Raw genomic sequence first — 23822 nt, forward strand, 5'->3', positions numbered from 1 at the left:
TCTGGACAGCCAAGCACGCAGGCTTTTTCTCCAACCCTACTATAAAGCCTGCATTACAGCTTTCCCTGTTAGAAACGCACTAACATAATTGTTTCCCTCTTCTCTCTCAGATGTGGCGGGCCACTATTTGCCTGAGGAGACGTGGTCGGCACCCTCCGTGCCCCTCACCAATGAGTTCAGGTACAACACCTCAGAGGCTGTGCCCTACGTACCTCAAGCCTCAGCACCCGCACCCTTCAACGGGTACGTCACTAAGCCAAGACGAAATGTACTAATTGTGTATTTTTGTACAGTCATGTTGTAGCTTAGGAAGCCATTTTGATTGTCTGTCAGGCCATGTCGATCATACAGCTATTTTATACAGTAATCATGTACTTATGAACCAGAGTTTATAGCACCGAGGCGGTGTACCCTAGTAGGGATGGCTCACCCTGTACTATTAGCTCAAACAAATAGAACGTTGTCATGTCTACCTACTTCTCATATCCTTCCCAATAAAAACAATCAAGAATGCCAGAAGTGTTTAAAAAGTGCCCACATTAACATATGTAGCCTAAAAAACAAGGTTCGTGAAATCAATAACTTACTTGTAATAGATGACATTCATATTCTGACCATCTCTAAAACACACTTAGATAATACATTTGATACAGTGCTGGCAATACATGGTTATAACATCTACAGAAAATACTGAAATGCCAATGGGGGTGATGTTACGGTCTATATTCAGAACCACATTCCTGTAAAGCTTAGAGGTGATTTGAAGTAAAATGGCTACAGGTTCATCTGCCTCACCTAAAGCCCATTCTGGGAAGCTGTTATAGACCACCAAGTGCTAACAATCAATATATGTGAAATGCTTGATAATGTATGTGGAATCAACAGAGAGGTGTATTTTCTGGGTGACCTTAATATCAACTGGCTTTCATTAAGCTGCCCACTCAAGAAAAAGCTTCAAACTGTAACCAGTGTCTGCAACCTGGTTCAGGTTATCAATCAACCTTCCAGGGTATTTACAAACAGCACAGGAATGAAATGATCAACATGTATTGATCACATCTTTACTAATGCTGCAGAAATTTGCATAAAAAATCTATAGGATGTTGTGATCACAATATAGTAGCCATAGCTAGGAAAACCAAAGTTCCAAAGGCTGGGCCTCTTATAGTGTATAAGAAGTCATACAATATGTTTTGTAGTGATTCCTATGTTCATTAAAACTTGTTTGGTTGTGAGGGATGTGGCAGAAGGAATGGCAAATCAGTCTGGCTGCACAACCGTACCGGAAATTGAGAAATCATGTGGCTAAATTGAATGAAAAGAAGAAGAAACTATACTATGAAACAAAGATAAATGAATGATAGTAATACGTTTTACAGCACCTTAATTGTAATTTAGGGCAAAAAGACACTCGGCTCCGTCGTTCATTGAATCAGATGGCACATTCATCACAACCCACTGATATTGCCAACTACTTTAATGATTTGTTTTCATCGGCAAGATTAGCAAACTTAAGCATGACATGCCAGCAACAAACGCTGACACTACACATCCAAGTATATCTGACCAAAATATGAAAGCCATAAGAAAAGTGAGCCCGGAAAAGGTGAAGAAATGGTTGTCTATCAACAATGACAAGCCACCTGGGTCTGACAACTTGGATGGAAAATGACTGAGAATGATAGCGTACGATATTGCCACTCCCGTTTGCCGTTTCTTAAATGTAAGCCTACAAGAAAGTGTGCTTTCAGGCCTGGAGGGAAGCAAAAGTAATTCCGCTACCCAAGTAAAGTCCCCTTTACTGGCTCAAATAGCAGACCAATCAGCCTGTTACCAACCCTTAGTACACTTTTGGTGGGGAAATTGTGTTTGATCAGATACAATGCTATTTTATAGTAAACAAATTGACAAGACTTTCAGCACGCTTATAGGGAAGGACATTCAACAAGCACACCACTTACACACATGACTGATGATTGGCTGAGCGAAATTGATAGCGAAACGATTGTGGGAGCTGTTTTGAGACTTCGTTACGGATTATTGATCATAGTATGCTGCTAGAAAAACACATTTGTTATGGCTTTACACCCCCTGCTATATTGTTGATAAAGAGTTACCTGTTTAACAGAACAGAGGGTGTTATTTAATGGAAGCCTCTAACATAATAGGTAGAATCAGGAATTCCCCAAGGCAGTAGTCTAGGCCCTTTCACTTTTTTCAATCTTTACTAATGGCATGCCACTGGCTTTAAGTAAAGCCAGTGTCTCTATGTATGCGGATGACTCAACAATATACACATCAGCTACTACCTGATTGAAATGACTGCAACACTTAACAAAAAGCTATAGTCAGTTTCAGAATGGGTAGCAAGAAATAAGTTAAATATTTCTAGAACTAATCTGTCGTTCTGCCCGTGAACAACGCAGTTAACCCACTGTTCCTAGGCCGTCATTGTAAATAAGATTTTGTTCTTAACTGACTTGCCTAGTTAAATAAAGGTAAAATAAAAATCAATAGATAAATTGTAAACTGCCATGGTCAAAACATGTTGATGCAACAGTAGCTAAGATTGGGAGAAGACTGTCCATAATAAAGCGCTGCTCTGCCTTAACAGCACTATCAACAAGGCAGGTCATACAGACCCTAGTTTTGTCGCACCTGGACTACTGTCCAGTTGTGTGGTCAGGTGCCACAAAGATGGACTTAGGAACATTGGCTCAGGAGAGGGCAGCACGGCTGGCCTGTACATGGAAACGGAATGCTGACATGAATAATATGCACATCAATCTCTCATGGCCCAAAGTAGAGGAGATATTTACTGCCTTTACTACCTTATGGAACAGCGGTGACTGAAGAGACACACGGCATACACGTACTAACACACGCACTCTACACACAAGTGCACATGGATTGTGTGTTGTAGAGTAGTGGCCTGAGGGCAGACACTTCATGTGTTCTGAAGAGTGTTATGAAATGGAATGTCACGCAATATTTTTTGTTGTATGCAACTGTCTTAATTTGCTGGACCCCAGGAATAGTGGCTGTTGCCTTGGTAGCAGCTAATGGGGATCCTTAAATTAAAATGTGTTTTACCTCTGTAATGTGGTCACCTGTCAATTTAGATACAGAAATGTATTGTGAAATTATGTGTGTTAGCTAATTCACGGTTTTGTGTTTCTGTGGGGGTTTTTTTCACAAATTTTTGTTCTCAAACAGCTTCCCTTGGAACAGTGCCAACAGCCAATGTAACAGCCCGTACGTGTACTGTGACCAGGGCAACTACGTGTCAGCAGGTAGGCGTCAAAGCTACTGTGTTATTGTGTGTAAAATGTCTTATACAGGTCTCCCTTGAAAAAGGACTTTTGATCTCAATGGGACAACCTGGTGAAATATCATGGGAAAACCACTTACCATTGTGTCCTTACCATCGGTCCGCAGGCAACACCAACTTCCACAACAGTTTCCCATGCCAGCCAGAGAGCCAGACGGTAGCCTACAGCCACCAGCCCAGCTGGAGAGAGGAATGTTCCCAGGAGGCTCCCTCGTCCTGGGATACAGCCGGCTGTGTGGGCAGCAAGGTAAACCTCCGGGACCCGCTGCTGGCTCCATTCAACCTAATCCCCCTAATATCTATCATTACTGTCCCCCTGTCTGCCTCAGTCAATGACCTAGTCCTAACCACTTGGCTTTGTGCCAGGTTTACTAAGCTTCTGCACCAAAGACGAACGGCCTTCATTTACACTTAACATTATTATTATTTTTCTCCAAACCTTTATTTTACCCTGTGGAAAAAGCCATGTGCAAACGCTTACTAAATCTGTCTCAGTAAAGCTTAGTATTTAATGTTATATATTTATGATATTAATATAAAGTATAAAAGATTGTTTGATATTATTTAAATGGATAATCAATGTGAGTGTTATTGTAACTCATCTGAATCTGTTTTCTGAAACGCCCTTTGACCTCTGTGTCCTCTGTTTTTCCCTTTTACTGGTGCTGTCTGTGGTTATCACATTTTAACATCACAATCTAACTGTGATTTATAAAAAATAAAATAAAAAGCAAATGGAGCTTAGAAAATAGGAACTTCAACCTCTGCGGTTTGATTGGGAATCTAGGGAGTGAGGCTTTGTCTGCTTCTCTTGCGTGGACAACTTCCATGGTTCTGGCCTCAGCATGGGTCAATACTATGTAGATCATAGTCTTTCGGTTAGGCTTTATTTTAGAGAGCATTGTTTACCTGTTATTTAGACCAAAACACAATGTCACTGACTGCTTGATGACATTGATGATACCTTTCTTTTCCTAATTCTTGGTAAAAGTCACATAAGTGGAATGTATTGTATTGAATTATCTTCTAACAAGAACCAGAAAGTGAACACCAACATACTAGTGGTGACAGGCCTGTAAAATGAAGCTTTTATGCTTGTATTTATCAAGATCCCGACCACCTCCATTATGTCTTGTGTGCAATGTTCCCTCAAATTTTTGTTGGGCACTGAGCAAATGTCTGGTTTGATGAGTGCAAACTTGAATGTTGTGAAAATTTGGTGCAACTTCCAATGCACGTTTACTGTGAAGACTGAGGCTATACCTGCTTTCAGTTAGTTTTAACAGTGGCCAAGTAGGCTACTGTGGCTATTTGATCGTAATGTAGGCCTAACAAAAACAATGGAGAAAATGCATCCCATAACATTTTAACATGGAAATAGCAGTTCTATTATTCAGCCTACAGTAGCAGCCAATGTGTTGCATTCAATGTAGGTCTACATTCCAAAAGAAAACATGCTGGGCTTGACATTAACCTGTTTATCCACATGTCCTTCAGACAAGGAGGGGACTGAAAATGTTGTTTGATTCAAGAAACCACTTCACAAATAAAATGCATCATTATAGAGAATCAGACAAATTATGCTACCCTCTGCCTATTGGCCACTTAGCTTATTCAAGCCTGTCTCAAATACAACACTGCCCCTTTAAGACAAAAAAAAGCTCTTTACCTAACTCGCTTTTCAAAATGTATAAGTTTTGTGCTCTTGTAGGAAGCAATCACTCCCCTATTGCTGACTACAAATTATCTATAACTGGGCTAATAACTCACCAACTAGCAAATTATATGAACAAAATGTTTACATGCAGCTCTCGCTTTGATCTCAAAACAAGCGCATCTACTTACGGCCGCTCATGCTGTGAACACAGTCCAGTTCATAGTAAATTGCACCGATCCATATATGGCAATGGTCTATTTACATAGGCCTACTGCAGCTCTGATTGTTTATGCCGCACCAGTCTGTGTAGAGTACGGGCGGAGTATTGCGTATAAATGCAATTGAATCCTACTCCGATGCGCTCTGTCTACAACAAAATCTCTTGCATAGTTTAGGTATGTTGCATAGAAAGTGGCTAATATTGCGTTGATTCGATCACAATTGCAACAGTATAGGGAAATGTTGATAGTGTTAAGTGAACTCTAGAACAGTGGTCACCAACCTTTTCTGAGTCAAGATCAATTTGAGTCAAAATGCAAGCTGAGATCTACCGCTCAGATTTTTTTCCCGACATTAACAACTTAAGCCTATGCAACATTAACCAATTTAAAACAGTATCGTGGCAATGAGGTTTGTGCATTAAACTATAGGCCCAATAAGTTATGACTGAATATAGGCTTTGCTTGAATTGCCCTGCCAATGCGCTGTTGTTCGGGCCGTTTTTTCAAATTCGAAATATGAGGTAGGTTATACGATCACACCAGTAATAGATCCGTTGTATTTTTTATTTTTTTATTTGACCTTTTATTTAACCAAGTCGGTTAAGAAAAAATGATTATTTACAATGACGGGCTAGGAACAGTGGGTTAACTGCCTTGTTCAGGGGCAGAACGTGTGAAGCACAGCATACATTAAAAAAAAAAAAAATACTGGGCCGATGGTACCTGCATCTGATGGGCTTGTTCAGCGGAGGGAGAGAGCAGCAGACTGAGGGTCCGCCTCTCAACCTCATTCCGCTCTCCCTTTCCTCCACTGACACGGTCTTCCAGATAATGGACGAAACCCGAGTCGCACCACATTATTGCACCACTGCCTCATGCACAAATGTGTTACTCCTTTGAACAGAGAAAGTGAAATATTCCTTGATATTAAACTTGATATTTACTATTAGATTTTTGCCCTCACTGAAGTGTCCAACATTTAATATTATAATTTTTGTTAAATAAATGGTGGCATATCTTTTCTAAACCATGTTTTTTTTCTCTCACTCTGTTCCCCCTTAGCCATATTTCCCCGGCACCAGGAGCCTGTCCCCCATGTCCAGTCTGTTCGGTTCCATCTGGACCCCCCAGAGTGAGCCGTACCAAAGCCACTTCCAACCCGAGCGCTCAGCCCCCATGTCCCCCGTCTGCCCCATCACCCCGCCTCACGCCCCCTTCAACCGGGAGCCCGGGGGCATGTGCCGCCCCAAGCAGTACTCCAGCTTCAACCCTTTCGGCCCCCACATGAACCTGGACATTTGGAACTCCTCATCCAACCGCAGCTCAAACTCGCAGCTGTCCAACGACTCGGGCTACTGTGGTGACATTTAATAAAAACCTGGCATAACCGACGACAACAAACAAAAACGATGCTATAAAAGAAAGGAACAAGAAATGAATGTGCTTTTATCGATAATGGGGGGAAAAATGTGAATATTCCTTTACTTTTATGTTATTTTTTTCTTTCAAACGTTCAATGTTGTGAAAGGTTAAGCATTTGTTGTATATTTTTCTAGATGTTTTGATCATAGAAAATTAAAACATTTAAAAAGTTTTGTACTTTATGTCTTGTTTTCTTTGTCCCCCACACTACAACTATTTAGCAGTAGCAGATGGACCGTATAAGCTTGTTATCTTTGTCCCCCACACTACAACTATTTAGCAGTAGTAGATGGACCGTATAAGCTTGTTATCTTTGTCCCCCACACTACAACTATTTAGCAGTAGCAGATGGACCGTATAAGCTTGTTATCTTTGTCCCCCACACTACAACTATTTAGCAGTAGCAGATGGACCGTATAAGCTTGTTATCTTTGCCATCCATCAAAATCACTTTCATACAGCAGTTGAAATCACTTTACAAAATCAATTATAACCAGAAAATGACACAGAATTCAAATGTACAGCAGGTGATGGCCTAATAATATACAGTGAAACATAGAGCAAAACAAGAAATCAATCGATTCAAATCACTGTGCACAATTGATGCAAATCAATTAAAAGTACGTTTATAAAAGTGTCATTTTTAAGATTCTAGGATTAGGATATTCGTTGATCTTTGAACACAAATTGAACTATACAGAACAAAAATATAAATACAACATGCAACAATTTCAACTATTTTACTCCGTTGCAGTTCATATAATGAAATCAGTCAATTTAAATAAATTCATTAGGCCCTAATCTATGGATTTCACATAACTGGGCAGGGGCGCAGGCATGGGGGGGGTTGGGAGTGCATTGGCCCACCCATTTGGGAGCCAAGTCCACCTTCTGGCTGGGGCTGGCTCCCAAATCTGATTTAGTTTTTCCCCAATAAAGGGCTTCATTACAGACAGAAATACTCCTCAGTTTCATCAGCTGTCCCGGTGGCTGGTCACAGACGATGTGGAGGCCTTTTATTGTCCCCACCACAAGGTGCACCTGTGTAATGATTATGCTGTCTAATCAGCTTCTTGATAACCCATCCACCTGACAGGTGGGGCATGTCTTGGCAAAGGACAAAATGCTCACTAACAGGGATGTGAACAAATTTGTGCAATTTTTTTTTGGGGGGGGGGGGGGCTTTTTGTGCGGATGGACCATTTCTGGGATCTTATTTCAGCTCTTGAAACATGGGACCAACACTTTACATGTTGTGTTTATACACTGCTCAAAAAAATAAAGGGAACACTAAAATAACACATCCTAGATCTGAATGAATGAAATATTCTTGTTAAATACTTTTTTTCTTTACATAGTTGAATGTGCTGACAACAAAATCACACACAAATTATCAATGGAAATCAAATTTATCAACCCATGGAGGTCTGGATTTGGAGTGACACTCAAAATTAAAGTGGAAAACCACACTATAGGCTGATCCAACTTTGATGTAATGTCCTTAAAACAAGTCAAAATGAGGCTCAGTAGTGTGTGTGGCGTCCATGTGCCTGTATAACCTCCCTACAATCCCTGGGCATGCTCCTGATGAGGTGGCGGATGGTCTCCTGAAGGATCTCCTCCCAGACCTGGACTAAAGCATCCGCCAACTCCTGGACAGTCTGGTGCAACGTGGTGTTGGTGGATGGAGCGAGACATGATGTCCCAGATGTGCTCAATTGGATTCAGGTCTGGGGAACGGGTGGGCCAGTCCATAGCATCAATGCCTTCCTCTTGCAGGAACTGCTGACACACTTCAGCCACATGAGGTCTAGCATTGTCTTGCATTAGAAGGAACCCAGGGCTAACCGCACCAGCATATGGTCTCACAAGGGGTCTGAGGATCTCATCTCGGTACCTAATGGCAGTCAGGCTACCTCTGGCGAGCACATGGAGGGCTGTACGGCCCCCCAAAGAAATGCCACCCCACATCATGACTGACCCACCGCCAAACCGGTCATGCTGGAGGATGTTGCAGGCGGCAGAACGTTCTCCACGGCGTCTCCAGACTCTGTCACGTGCTCAGTGTGAACCTGCTTTCTTCTGTGAAGAGCACAGGGCGCCAGTGGCGAAAATGCCAAACGTCCTGCACGGTGTTGGGCTGTAAGCACAACCCCCACCTGTGGACGTCGGGCCCTCATACCGCCCTCATACCACCCTCATGGAGTCTGTTTCTGACCGTTTGAGCAGACACATGCACATTTGTGGCCTGCTGGGGGTCATTTTGCAGGACTCTGGCAGTGCTTCTCCTGCTCCTCCTTGCACAAAGGCAGAGGTAGCGGTCCTGCTGCTGGGTTGTTGCCCTCCTACGGCATCCTCCACATCTCCTGATGTACTGGCCTGTCTTCTGGTAGCGCCTCCATGCTCTGGACACTATGCTGACAGACACAGCAAACCTTCTTGCCACAGCTCGCATTGATGTTCCATCCTGGATGAGCTGCACTACCTGAGCCACTTGTGTGGGTTGTAGACTCCATCTCATGCTACCACTAGAGTGAAAGCACCGCCAGCATTCAAAAGTGACCAAAACATCAGCTAGGAAGCATAGGAACTGAGAAGTGGTCTGTGGTTGCCACCTACAGAACCACTCCTTTATTGGGGGTGTCTTGTTAATTGCCTATAATTTCCACCTTTTAAATTTTTTACCTTTATTTTACTAGGCAAGTCAGTTAAGAACAAATTCTTATTTTCAATGACGGCCTAGTGGGTTAACTGCCTTTTCAGGGGCAGAACGACAGATTTGTACCTTGTCAGCTCGGGGATTTGAACTTGCAACCTTCCAGTTACTAGTCCAACGCTCTAACCACTAGGCTACCCTGCCGCCCCACCTGTTGTCTATTCCATTTGCACAACAGCATGTGAAATTTATTGTAGATCAGTGTTGCTTCCTAAGTGGACAGTTTGATTTCACAGAAGTGTGATTGACTTGGAGTTACATTGTTGTTTAAGTGTTCCCTTTATTTTTTTGAGCAGTGTATTTTTGTTCAATATAAATCAGAAATAGCACCAGTCCCCACTCTGGCTTCACTTCCTCTTTTGACTCAATGGACTGGTCCATAAATACTGTTTGACAGAGAAAGGGGAAATACTATGCTCACTATTTGACATCGTTGCCTGGCTACCCAAACTCCTTGCTACGGCCAAACGCTACGCCACAGACATTAGTTTCTTCTCTGCAATGAGTCTGGATCTGAGTGTCTCCCCAACGATTTCTTGGAACGCAAACACATTCTAACCGTTCTGATTGGTCCCAGAAACCAATGGCATCATGGCACACAAGGTGAATCACAAATGCTGTTTAGCCTACATTTTATTTAGCCGGATATAGCAAATTGCTTGCAGGAACAGAGGCTCCAAGGGGATTTGGGACAGTCAGATTATCACGGACCGGTAAAGGGGGACTCGGAACACATTTTAGAATACTGACCACACTTATGTTAGTTTAAATCAAGTTATTTAACACAAGGAACCCAGTGGTTTATTTTTGCACTACATTTCTCAAGTTCTAATCATTTAAAATCATTGTTATAGTTGTAAATATACTGTGGCCAGTTTATTAGGTACACCACCCCGTTTTGGAAAATGGTTCACTCCTTCAGACGGTTAGTCATGTGGCAGCGGCTTGCTATATAAAGCAGGCTGACCGACATCGAGGTATTCAGATACTGTTCAATTGGGAAAAACTAGTGACGTAAGTGACTTTGAGCGTGGTATGATTGTCAGTGCCAGGCAGGCCGGGTCCAATGTCTCAGAAACGTCCCTGACTTTAAACGTATGACAGTGGCTAGGGTTTACCGAGAATGGTGCGACAACCAAAAAACATAGTGAGTGGCAGTCCTGTGGACGAAAACCGCTCGTTGATGAGCGGTCGAAGAAGAATGGAAAGAATCGTGCAAGTTAACAGGCGGTCCACAAACAGGTAAATAACGGCGCAGTACAACAGTGGTGTGCAGAATGGCATCCCGGGGGGCACAACTCGGCAGTCCTTGTCACGGATGGGCTATTGCAGCAGACGATCACACCGGGTTCCACTCCTATCAGCTGAAAACAAGAAGAAGCAGCTCCAGTGGGCACACCATCACCAACTGGGCAATTGAGGAGAGGAAAAACGTTGCCTGGTCTGATGAATCCCGCTTCCTGTTGAGTCAGGATTTGGAGTAAATGGCGTGAGGCCATGGCCACATTCTGCCTGGTGTCAATGGTACAGGCTGGTGGTGTAATGGGGTGGGGAATGGTTTTTCCTGGCAAACGTTAGGTGCCTTGATTTTAAAAAACATTGCAATGTGTACATGCCCTTAAGAATTCCAGCTGTTCTGGAGGCAAAGGGGGTCCGACCCGGTACTAGATGGGTGTACCTAAAAAACTGGCCACTGAGTGTATATTATATCTTACAACCTAGTTATTTTAATCTAAAAAATTGGTTACACTTTTATAAATGAACCATTTTAAATCCTTATTTTCATGTCTTTGAATTTGAGTGGTTACATTTCTCCAGCCCCATCCGTCAGCAACAGACACAGGGATGGGAAGAAAGCTTTCTTGAGCAATCTTGAGGAGCAGTTCCTCTGTCCAGTGTCTCTGTTCTTTTGCCCATCTTAATATTTGATGTTTATTGGCCAGTCTGAGATATGGATTTTTCTTTGCAACTCTGCCAAGAAGTCCAGCATCCCGAAGTCGCCTCTTCACTGTTGACGTTGAGACTGGTGTTTTGCGGGTACTATTTAATGAAGCTGCCAGTTGAGGACTTGTGAGGTGTATGTTTCTCAAACTAGACACTCAAATGTACTTGTCCTCTTGCTCAGTTGTGCCCTGGGGCCTCCCACTCTTTCTATTCTGGTTAGAGCCAGTTTGCACTGTTCTGTGAAGGGAGTAGTACACAGCATTGTACAACATCTTCAGTTTCTTGGCAATTTCTCGCATGGAATAGCCTTCATTTCTCAGAACAAGAATAGACTGACGAGTTTCAGAAGAAAGTGCTTTGTTTTTGGCCATTTTGAGCCTGTAATCGAACCAACAAATTCTGATGCTCCAGATACTCAACTAGTCTAAAGAAAGCCAGTTTTATTGATTCTTTAATCAGGACAACACTTTTCAGCTGTGCTAACATAATTGCAAAAGGGGTTTCTAATGATCAATTAGCCTTTTAAAATGATCAACTTGGATTGGCACACAATGTGCCATTGGAACACAGGAGTGATGGTTGCTGATAATGGGCCTCTGTACACCTATGTAGATATTCCATTAAAAATCAGCCGTTTCCAGCTACAATAGTAATTTACAACATTAACAATGTCTACACTGTATTTCTGATTTGATGTTATTTTAATGGACAAAAAAAATGCTTTTCTTTCAAAAACAAGGACATTTCTAAGGATCCAAATCTTTTGAACGGTAGTGAATATTTTCCTTTATTATTTTCCCCCTAACTCTACCAAATCAAATCAAACTTTGTAACGTGCCGAATACCACAAGTGTAGACCTTACCATGAAATGCTTACTTACAAGCCCTTTAACCAACAATGCAGTTCAAGAAGAAGAGTTAAGAAAATATTTACCAAATAAACTAAAGTAAAAAATAACAAAAGTAACACAATAACATAACAACGAGGCTATATACAGGGGGTGCCGGTAACGAGTCAGTGTGCGTGGGTACATGTTAGAGGTAATAGGTACTTATAGTTAGGGGTGAAGTGACTATGCATAGATAAACAGCGAGTAGCAGCAGTGTTGGGGGGGGGGGGTTAATGTAATAGTCTGGTGGCCATTTGATTAATTGTTCCGCAGTCTTATGGCTTGGGGGTAGAAGCTGTTAACGAGCCTTTTGGTCCTCGACTTGGCGCTCCGGTACCACTTGCCATGTGGTAGCAGAGAAAACAGTCCTATGACTTGGGTGACTGGAGTCTCTGACAATTTTATGGGCTTTCCTCTGACTCCGCCTATTATATAGGTCCTGGATGGCAGGAAGCTTGTCCCTAGTGATGTACTGGGCCATTCGCACTACCCTCTGTAGCGCCTTACGGTCAGATGCCGAGCAGTTGCCATACTAGGCGGTCACGAACCGGTCACGATGCTCTCGATGGTGCAGCTGTAGAACTTTTTGAGGTTCTGGGGGACCCATGCCAAATATTTTCAGTCTCCTGAGGCGTGCCCTCTTCACGACTGTCTTGGTGTGTTTGGACCATGATAGATCGTTGGTGATGTGGACACCAAGAAACTTGAAACTCTCGACCCGCTCCACTACAGCCCTGCTGATGTTTCCAGTAGTCCACGATCAGCTCCTTTGTATTGCTCACACTGAGGGAGAGATTGTTGTCCTGGCACCACACTGCCAGTTCTCTGACCTCCTCCCTTTCGGCTGTCCTCCCCATCCCTCCCCTAATTGGAGAAGACTAATGGATAACAATACGTAGGCTTTGACTTCCTGCTGATACACACTATATACATTTTATGGACACATTAGTCATCTTGTTTTGTTCTTTTTAGTCCCACCCTTCAGCGCTCCCCTCACCCCTCCCATCTATCTCTGAACACCATCCAGTTTTGATTTCTATTTGCCATATATTTTTAAACTGTGCTGTTTCATAAAAGTTCTGAACTTTTCTATTCTCACAGTTTATACAGATTGTAACTAAAGCAAACATTTTTGTTCTGAGACTTATTTTATTATATTGATCGATTGAATATGACTAATCACCCAGCAGTGGTATTTGCAGAGTTCGCTCCAGGAAAATGTTGCAGTTCTTCAACCATTCCTGACCATGCTTCATCTGGGCAGTACCAAAGAAGTGATCTGATGATTGTCTCTTTGCAGCAAAATCTGCAGAACTGGGATGTTTGTATCCCCCATATATATATATTGTCGGAAGTTTACATACACCTCAGTTCTGCTCACACATTTTCTATAGAACTGAGGTCAGGGCTTTGTGATGGCCACTCCAATACCTTGACTTTGTTGTCCTTAAGCTATTTTGACACAATTTTGGAAGTATGCTTGGGGTCATTGTCCATTTGGAAGACCCATTAGCGACCAAGCATTAACTTTTTGACTGATGTCTTGAGACGTTGCTTCAATATATCCACATCATTTCCCCCCCTCATGATGCCATCTATTTTGTGAAGTGCACCAATCCCTCCTGCAACAAAGCACCCCCACAACATGATGCTGCCACCCCCGTGCTTCAGAGTTGGGATGGTGTTCTTCAGGTTGCAAGCATCCCCCGTTTTCCTCCAAACGTAACGATGGTTGGGCATTCTGGCCAAACAGTTTTATTTTTCATCAGACCAGAGGACATTTCTCCAAAAAGTACAATCTTTGTCCCCATGTGCAGTTGCAAACCGTAGTCTGGCTTTTTTATGGCGGTTTTGGAGCAGTGGCTTCTTCCTTGCTGAGCAGCCTTTCAGGTTATGTCGATATAGGACTTGTTTTACTGTGGATATAGATACTTTTGTACCTGTTTCCTTCAGCATCTTCACAAGGTCCTTTGCTGTTGTTCTGGGATTGATTTGCACTTTTCGCACGAAAGTACGTTCATCTCTAGGAGACAAAACGCGTCTACTTCCTGAGCGGTATGATGGCTGCATGGTCCCATGGTGTTTATACTTGTGTACTATAGTTTGTACAGATTAACGTAGTACCTTCAGGCGTTTGGAAATTGCTCCCAAGGATCAACCAGGCTTGTGAAGGTCTACAATTGTTTTGTGGAGGTCTTGACTGATTTCTTTTCATTTTCCCATGATGTCAAGCAAAGAGGCACTGGGTTTTAAGGTGGGCCTTGATATACATCCACAGGTACACCTCCAATTGACTCAGATGATGTCAATTAGCCTATCAGAAGCTTCTAAAGCAATTACATAATTTCCTGGAATTTTCCAAGCTGTTTAAAGGCACAGTCAACTTAGTGTATGTGAACTTCTGACCCACTGGAATTATGATACAGTGAATTATAAGTTAAATAATCTGTCTTAACAGTTATTGGAAAAATAAATTATTTCATGCACAAAGTAGATATCCTAACCGACTTGCCAAAACTATAGTTTGTTAACAAGAAATTTGTGGAGTGGTTGAAAAACGGGTTTTAATGACACCAACCTAAGTGTATGTAAACTTCCAACTTCAACTGTATATATAAACATTCTACTGGTTGCAAGAATTTGGTATAATTTAAATAGAAAAACTTGTACATTTTGTGTATCAGTTCCTAAACCATGTACCATTGCATCGGTACATCAAACATTTCTACCCAACTACAATATTTTGCTACCTGTATGGCACAGCTGTCAATGTTTGGGTCCTGAAATGAAATTATTTATAATTTTCTTTAACCTGTTTTGGTCTTTAATGCAGGGCTGACAGACAAGTTCCTTACCTTCTCCCTCATCCAATTGCCTCTTCCATTTTTACTGAAATTCTGCAATTAGTTTGTTGTAATTTTGGATAGAGCAGACATTTCAATAGTTTTGTTAGCTGCTTGTGTGACAATTCCACCAGTCCTAAGTATGATATAATTTACAAATATTACACTGTAAAAAAAAATACAAATCCTGTTTTTTTAAATCATTTAGTATATTTGAGTTTAACCATAATATTTATTGTACTATTTGCTCTGTCTTTTCTGGTGGATTAAACTGAAATTGCAACCAACTTTCTATGGCTTGTTTCCAACTTTCTATGGCTTGTTTCATCTTCAAATAACCGAATCTGAATGAAGGGTAAAAGGCCATTCTTGAACACTGGGGGAGCCCTTAATACTAATCTGCTAGAGAACCAGTTTGGATTTAGGTATAGTTTTTGTATAACTGAAGCCTTTGAAAGGTCTAATACTTTAATATTTAATTATTTTTGCCCTCCAAATTCATATTCATTACAGTGCATTCGGAAAGTATTCAGACCCCTGACTTTTTCCACATTTTGTTACATTACAGCCTTATTGTAAAATGTATATATTTATTTGTATTTATTTTTTATTCCCTCAATCTACACACAATACCCCATAATGACAAGCAAAAACAGGTTTTTAGAAGTAAATAAAAAACTGATATCAAAGTTCATACCCTTTACTCAGTACTTTGTGAAAGCACATTTGGCCATGATTACAGCATTGAGTCTTCTTGGCTATGATGCTACAAGCTTGGCACATCTGTATTTGGGGAGTCTCTTCCATTTTTGTCTGCAAATCCTCTCAAGCTCTGTCAGATTGGATGGGGAGCGCCGCTGCACAGGTATTTTCACGTCTCTCCAGTGTTTCTCATAGTCTGAGAGTCCTTTAGGTGCCTTTTCGGCAAACACTATGCGGGCTGTCATGTGCCTTTTACTGAAGAGTGGCTTCCGTCTGGCCGCTCTACCATAAAGGACTGATTAGTGGACTGCTGCAGAGATGGTTGTCCTTCTGGTAGGTTCTTTCATCTCTACAGATGAACTCTGGAGCGATGTCAAGAGTGACCATTGGGTTCTTGGTCACCTCCCTGACCAATGCCCTTCTCCCCTGATTGCTCAGTTTGGCTGGGCGGCCAGCTCTAGGAAGAGTCTTGGTGGTACCAAACTTCTTCCATTTAAGAATGATGGAGGCCACTGCTTTCTTGGGGACCTTCAATGCTGCTGACATTTTTTGATACCCTTCCCCAGATCTGTCCCTCAACACAATCCTGTCTCAGGTGTGTGCCTTTCCAAATCATGTCCAATGAATTCAATTGACCACAGGTGGACTCCAATCAAGTTGTAGCAACATCAAAGATGATCAATGGAAACAGGATGCAGCTAAACTCAATTTGGAGTCTCATAACAAAGGGTCTGAATACTCAAGAAAATAAGGTATTTCTGTTTATTTATAATACATTTGTAAAAATGTCAAACCTGTTTTCGCTCTGTAATTATGGGGTATTGTGTGTAGATTGATGAGGAAAAAATGTATTTAATACATTTTAAAATACGGCTGTAACGTAACAAAATGTGGAAATAGTCAAGGTGTCTTAATACTTTCCAAATGCACTTTCTATCAATAGGCCTGTTTAATCTTGGCTGACATGCCGTTCCAAATTAAATGGAATATTTTTTGCTCAGATAATTAAAAAAAAGTTGTTAGGTGTAGGCAGGGCCATAAGCAAATAGGTCAACTGGAAGATTTGACTAAAAAGTTCATCAGGGTGATTTTTCCACAAATAGATAGGTATTTTCCTTCCATGGTAGTAAGATCTATTTTTGCCAACTTTCTATTAACATTTATTGTAGTGAGATCATTTCCTTCTTTCGGGATATGCATATGGTTGGTCAGTATTTGTATTAAACCATTCCCTTCTCTAAACTGAATACTCATTTCCTTAACTCTTATTGACATGAATTTGATCCCCACATGGGTCACATATTCTGAAAATATGTATATCTGTAAATTGATAGTGGTAACACTAACATCCCCATAACTGTCACGTTGGCCCTGTTCGTTAATCATTTGTTTGAAAATACATGTAGTTATGCAGTACACGCTGTATTCTTTTGAAATATTTCCAGCAGATGGTGCTATTACCCAAGTGAGCTCTTCATTATTGTATACATTTTACCCTAAGAGATATTTTGGTCAGGGCCTCAGTGCCCAAAGTATTGGTTTGGTCTGGGTCTTGGCTAGTCTTTGTGGTCTCAGCTCATGATGTGGTCAAGATACCGAACATCACTAGCCCAATTTATACCTGGTGCTCACATGGGGTTGTCGTCTATACTTGGGCATTAAAATGTGTATTTTATCAGTCCACTTTCTCCGCATTGTGGACAGATTTTTTGATCCCTCTCTCTATGCAAATGATTTGACAGATATTGTTTCAAAATAATATGAATGTATTCATTTTAAGACAATGGTGCCACCTGGAAAATGATGTCAATGCTTTTACAGTCCAGATCTGTCTACACTTGTGAGATATCCAGACACAATGCGTGCTCTGCTACCTCTGCAAGGGGTCAAGAAGATCAGATCACCATGTGTTTTTTTGATCATCTACACCTGTCTACAAATGTGGGCACAATCAGGATGTGGACAAAATCAGGAGAAAGGACGCATGTTACAGTAGCACCAAATAAATGAGACTGAGTACCATCTCTTGCCCTGGCACCTTGCTTTAAATGTGGAGGCCGTATTGGCAAGCTAATGTTTAGGTAGATGGATACTTTAAGAGGGTTGGTCTGGGTCTTGTCTTTCCACATTTGAACGGAGCTTGTCATAGTGTCAATAAGCTGAATCTAGCTCTGGTTGTCAAGATGTTGGGTCTTGGTCTGGAATGGTTCTGAAGATGTTGTGTCTGGGTCTCCGGTCTTCACTTCATATCTGTTCCAAACATAATAAACATGCCATTGATTTGTATTTTAAAAGGTTCCTTGAATTGTTTCCTTTAATTAAGAGGGACCAAAAGATGCAGTAACCGGTCATTTATAAGAATCACACTTCTCAGATTAATATTATACAAATATATGTTTAGTGTTGTAATTTTTAAAAACTTATCACCATCTGAATTCACACTTGTCTCGACCTCTGCGGTCTCCCAAAACTATGTACAAGAATACAAGGTTTATCTGATATTTACAGAGTACTATATAAAGCAGTATTTTACACACACACACTACAGCTGCATTTTTTTTTTTTTTGCATTCACCCCAAGAAATGAAAACACAATCGACCACTAATATACAATCCTGATATACTTAGTTAACATACCTAAGACACGCTGTCATAGTGAGAATAAATGTCTTAAAAAATTGAAACACAGAAATGGCATTTCAAAGGAACTTAGGTGAAAAAGCTTGAAACAGAAGCATATTTCATAATCAATCATTGTGGTGGAAATAGGAACAGTGCAGCATTGAGGCTCATGTACAAAAAGTTGACCGTCCATTGACTGCAGAGGGTCAATTAATTGATCGTCGTCACTGCAATGATATGGGCCTTGCTCTGGCCCGTTGAACATCCAATGCCAGGGGTACATTGGAGGTCGTATCTAAAAAGGCAGAGAATATAGCCAGCTATCTCTCGTTGCTTGAGAAAAATAATACGTAAAAAAAAGAGCACATTACACTGCATTTCATTACATACCTAAGTCTCACTATCATCATCTTAAAGAACACATCTGAACAATATCACACCATGCACACAGAAACCACACACTCTCCTCTCACCTGATGATAGGCCTATGCACTAAAAATGTATCCAGCCTCATCATCAAGTCTAGATAAGTGTAGCCTAACAGACTGCATTTAATCATGAAAAAATGACTGGTAAACTAATGATTTTCAGTCTTTTCAGAAACACTGAAAAATGCAGACAACATGACATGTGTAGTAAGGCCTGTTTGTCTTTGATTTTACTGTAATGTGTACGTGATTTGCTTTGTCTTAAGGACTATTGATGGCTCAAATGAGATCCTAATAAACCATGAAATTGTTGAAAAGTAGCCTATGGCAGCGCTAAACATGATACTAAGGACAGGACATTTAACAATACTGACTGAGAACTAGTTGCATCCGGATCAGACCAGATCCGGCTCTTAGAGTTTAGATAAGACTCATCTGGATCTGAGTCTTGCTTCGCTTAGCACTGCAGCTTGCGGATGCTGCGCGAGATCCTCTTGAACTCACGCTGGCCCCGCTGCCAGCGCTTGAGCGAGGTGATCACCAAGTGGCCATCCATCTTCTGGCCCATGACCAGGTAGGAGGCGTTGATGTCATTCATCTCGTCGCACACGCACTGCAGGCCATCCTTGAGCCAGAGCACCGTCTTGCGCAGGTCGCGCTCAGTCACGCCGCTCAGCTTGTAGATGGTCTTGCTCTTGGTCTCGGGCACGATCTTGGTGTCGCCGTTCATGTAGGAGATCTCCTTTACCTTGATCTTCAGGGCTACGCAAAGCAGCCAGGGGTGAAAGGAAGAGGTGGAGGTTAAGGTTTGGATTTGTTGGACTTGAAAGCGAGTGCTAATAAGCCGACTGTATTTAGTTAGAATTCAGGAATAGGACTTACCGAAGTCATTTTTGCACAGGTTGTCAACTATTTCATTGTCGTTTTCCTCCTTTTCCTTGCAGGCGTCACACACTCTGGGCACTACAGGAGAAACGAGAGCAGATGTATTATACTCCCACTGTAAATTCAACAGGTGTTCTATCGACTGTCACATAATGCAGCATATTACAGTTTAAATAGTAAAGCTATTCAATGCATTCTTTCTCACATTCCACTGTTGAGAGTGATCTCAGGAGTAACCTGTGGCGTTTACACATCCCCTTATTAAGGGAACAACCCAGTAAAAACAGGTCCTGCCCAAAGGAGATTCCACAAGACACTATTAACCTGATGCTCAGGCTTATGAAAATCCAGGGGGGAATGGAGCTCCAGGAACATGGCTATTACGTTTTATTAAATGACTCCGTTACATTACCGCATTGGATCTCATTAGGCTCCTACATCAAATGTATCATTGGCCGTTTCCCGTTTAAAGTAGTGTCATGTTATTGTAGGCTAAGACATATTTTGCCTTGACTTTATCAGTATATTTTTGGGGGTGAATGCCAACAGAATGCAGCTGTAGTGTGTGTGTGTGTGCGTGTGCGCGTTTGTGTGTGTAAAATATTGCTTTATATAGTACTATGTAAATATCAGATAAACCTTGTACTTTTTTGTTATGTTTCCATAATAAAGCCGCGTATTTTCTTTTCAGAACTGGAAGTTAAACAGGTTTTACAAAAAATGATCGATTTTGAGGTTTATTCTGTGAAAATTGTAAGTGTCTAGCCGGATTATGCCAAAACTTTACCTTCTTTGGTGACTGGCATGAAATGATCGATGCCCGCTGGAGGGATACACAGGTCATTGTCGGGCGGGAAGCGCTCGCAGTCAAGCATATCTGGCCACGGGAACCCGAACGCGGACATCACCGGTGCGCAACCGTGTTTGACGCTCTCACACAACGACCTGCACGGCTGGATAGGCTCGTCCATATCGTCCAGACACACCGGTGCAAAGAGAGAGCAAAGAAACTTCCTCGTGTCGGGGTGACACTGCTTCTGGACCAGTGGAATCCACGAAGAGGCTTGCTGCAAAACCTCGTTCATTGTCTCGTGCCCGAGAAGGTTCGGGAGGCGCATCTCGGTGTATTCGATGTCATGGCACAGGAGAAGATTGGCCGGGATGGGTTTGCAGTTATTCTTTTTGTAGAATAACTCGGGTTGACCGAAATTGTATAATCCGTGGATTGCCATGCACGCAGGTAATGTTATCGCCCATATTATGGACAGAATGTTGTAATTCATAGTTGTTAGCTAAATCGTTTTTTTTTTTTATCGAAACGGCGAGCTGCAATGCCTTCATCCAGGTGTTCTTCAGCATCAGTAGAGGACCACTGACAATGTTCTGAATATGTAGTAGTTTAACATGGGGTGTTCTTGTGGGCATGTTTGGGAGGAGTCAAGGGCGCGAAGTAATCTCATCCATTGGTCCAGTTTCACTCCTCGGTGTCAGGTAAACATTCGACTGGCAGTGCACTGGGATATTTTGTACAATGTACAATGTTCTTCATTTCTTATATTAGCAAAATATACTCTACATGGTAAATGATTTCACTACCAAGCACACCTATTTGCAATTGAAGCCAGCAGAATGGGAGAAATACCTCACACATGCTACAAAACGATGTCTTGCACTGTTCTTTACTTGGTAGAGCTATATCACTTAAATGTAGGCTTTCCAGTCTCCTATGCTTTTTTGAGTAAGCTGCCAGAAACAATAGTAATGCATTTACTAATTAAAACCCATACGCTACAGCTTGTCTTTAGGGAGTAAGTATGGAGTTAGGAGAGCTATATTGAAAGTGCCACAATTCAATTCATCTATGTGTTAATTTATCATCATTACCAGGGTTTAAACCTTCTGGCCCATTCCTCAGGTTTATACACCACATGGTGAAATATAGTCCAGTGAGAGAACCAGAGCCTGGCGCATTGGACCCAGGGGTGAAACTTCATCTCCCCCCTTGGCTGCAGCTCTAGCCTGGCTCCCATCCCACTCAACGCCCCCTGGGCTGGAGTCTGGTCTGCAGACAGCCAAATGGTTCTTCTCAGCCTTGACATCCTGCCCTACTTTCTCCTTGGGGGGAAAGATGGTGAGAGCTTTATCTTAAAGGTTGATGCTGTTCATGCTCGCAGGAGTCTTTGCTCCGACAAGTATAGCTAGATCAATGGGTAAAAAGGGAGCGCTGGAGTTGACGTGATCAGCCTCCATTTCCTTACTAGAAAGCTAGTACTCTGAGAAGAATGTTGATTTTCAGCCACACACAATAAGAACATAAGGAAGCATGTGCATTGCATTGTTCTATGGAATTTGACATTTTATTAAAGCAACAATAATGTGTTCTTGCTTGTTAAAGTTGGCCTGAAATGTTGTATAATTTCAGCCAGTAGTTTTGAAAATGATGGTCACGGGCAAAAACGGGTCCCCATTTTTTTGTGTACCACGTCATCTATTTTGTGTACCACGTCATCCATTTTGTGTACCACGTCATCCATTTTGTGTACCACGTCATCCATTTTGTGTACCACGTCATCCATTTTGTGTACCACGTCATCCATTTTGTGTACCACGTCATCCATTTTGTGTACCACGTCATCCATTTCGTGTACCACGTCATCCATTTCGTGTGATACCTTATGGATTTTGTCATTTGTATGATGTCATACGAATTTTACAATTCGGGTGATATGTTAAAGATGCACTCAGGGATCTTAAGCACAAGGAATTGTAACAGATTGCACAAATTGGATTTGTAAACTTCCCTTCTAGTATGTCCCACAAAGATGTTATTGCCTTGTAGTTGACATGTTACCTACCATGACAATAATGTACACAACCAATGTGAAGGTACTATATGGGTTTTTACTATAGAAAAAATTATACTTAATTGAAAAAATAATCAGAGGGAAGAATGTGACATTGTATGGTGCGATATAGCATCACCCAAAACCGCGATAATAAAATACACAAGGGAAAAAAATTGTAGGAGTAATCTATCAAACGTCCTAAAGCTGTTTTACGAGGCCCATAAAGCCTTTTAGCCGTGTGCCATCCATGACAAACAAGCCATGAACTCTGACCCCCCCCCACCTCACCACCTTTGGATGGAAAAACCAATGAACATGATTCCTCGCTAAAGATTTCTGCTGGGACAGGAAGTGCAATATGTATTTTGCTGTGGACTCGCAATCTCGACTTCACTTCTCGAGACCCCCTTCCAGCACCCCTCAGCAGCAGATCTGGGTTCAAATCCCACCCACCTGCTACAGAGGGCACTCCAGTCGGCTCAAGCAAATGCTTATAGTATTCGAAGGAAAACCAGGTCTGCGCAGCAGTCGCTTCGTTCGCCCTAGAAGTTGATATAAGTTAATGGCTAAAGAGGGAGGAGAATGGAAGTCAATTGAAAACCAGAGAGTAGTTTACAGTGTCTGAATTAAACCCATCATTAAAGTTTATAGCTTTATGTGTGCCAGTTTTTCAGCGGGAAGGGATAAAGAGGATGGTTCCGTTGGGAAAATGCCTAAAGTTTGGGATTTTTATTCTGTGGTAAAACAAGACAGAACTTATATCTTATAAATGACTAGGAGTGTTTGGCATGAGTAAACTGTCTATCAGTCCAAATTAATAGCTGAGCATTTTCCCATTCCCTTAAATTAGGTGTTTTATTGTTCGCTAGCCATGATAAAATACTTCTAAATTTCTCCTGGAATGAGTCATCATAGAATCATGAGCAGATGGCATACCTTCTACCGAGTCACACATTTCATCTCTTTATATCTTTATAGAGGCTTGTATGGATTTGTAACGAATAATTGTACCTATTACGCCCCCATTTCAGGAAGGCGGATCACCTGGAGCGCATTTTAGAATGCATAAACATTCTACGTTTTCTCCTTTCTAGGGAGTTTTTCCTAGCCACCGTGCTTTTACACCTGCATTGCTTGCTGTTTGGGGTTTTAGGCTGGGTTTCTGTACAGCACTTTGAGATATCAGCTGATGTACGAAGGGCTATATAAATAATTTTGATTTGATTTGATAAACATATACATTCACTGTCAAAGCAAGGCCATTGTGTGTTGGGACAATGTGAAACTGACTACAGGCACTCCCATTTTAACCATC

The 23822-nt window shown here is 41.7% G+C and overlaps 2 protein-coding genes across 2 annotated transcripts in view; one reads left to right on the top strand and one right to left on the bottom strand.

Moving 5' to 3' along the window:
* LOC115137248 (transmembrane protein 131-like) overlaps positions 1-6808 on the top strand; it is a 94965-nt gene extending 88157 nt beyond the window's left edge. Inside the window, 4 exon segments of the mRNA XM_065024694.1 lie at positions 111-243; positions 3217-3293; positions 3439-3578; positions 6272-6808. Coding sequence (XP_064880766.1) covers positions 111-243; positions 3217-3293; positions 3439-3578; positions 6272-6580 — 659 coding nt within the window. The 3' untranslated portion in view covers positions 6581-6808.
* An 11214-nt stretch (positions 6809-18022) lies between these two features.
* LOC115137249 (secreted frizzled-related protein 2-like) lies at positions 18023-21045 on the bottom strand. The gene is made up of 3 exons (XM_029673455.2): positions 20449-21045; positions 19659-19739; positions 18023-19538 (listed from the first exon to the last, which is right to left on the bottom strand). Exons 1-3 carry the CDS (start codon positions 20942-20944, stop codon positions 19234-19236), a joined length of 882 nt encoding a protein of 293 aa, XP_029529315.1. The 5' UTR covers positions 20945-21045; the 3' UTR covers positions 18023-19233.
* Between the last annotated feature and the right edge of the window lie 2777 nt (positions 21046-23822).

Source organism: Oncorhynchus nerka, linkage group LG11, assembly GCF_034236695.1.
Source record: "Oncorhynchus nerka isolate Pitt River linkage group LG11, Oner_Uvic_2.0, whole genome shotgun sequence".
Lineage (NCBI taxonomy): Eukaryota > Metazoa > Chordata > Actinopteri > Salmoniformes > Salmonidae > Oncorhynchus > Oncorhynchus nerka.

Excerpts from the sequence above, each read along its gene's own strand:
- LOC115137249 (XM_029673455.2), bottom strand. The coding sequence starts at position 20,944 with ATGAATTACAACATTCTGTCCATAATATGGGCGATAACATTACCTGCG. Across the intron at positions 19,740-20,448 it reads CATGCCAGTCACCAAAGAAG|TGCCCAGAGTGTGTGACGCC; the intron begins GTAAAGTTTTGG and ends TTTCTCCTGTAG. Across the intron at positions 19,539-19,658 it reads CCTGTGCAAAAATGACTTCG|CCCTGAAGATCAAGGTAAAG; the intron begins GTAAGTCCTATT and ends TGCTTTGCGTAG.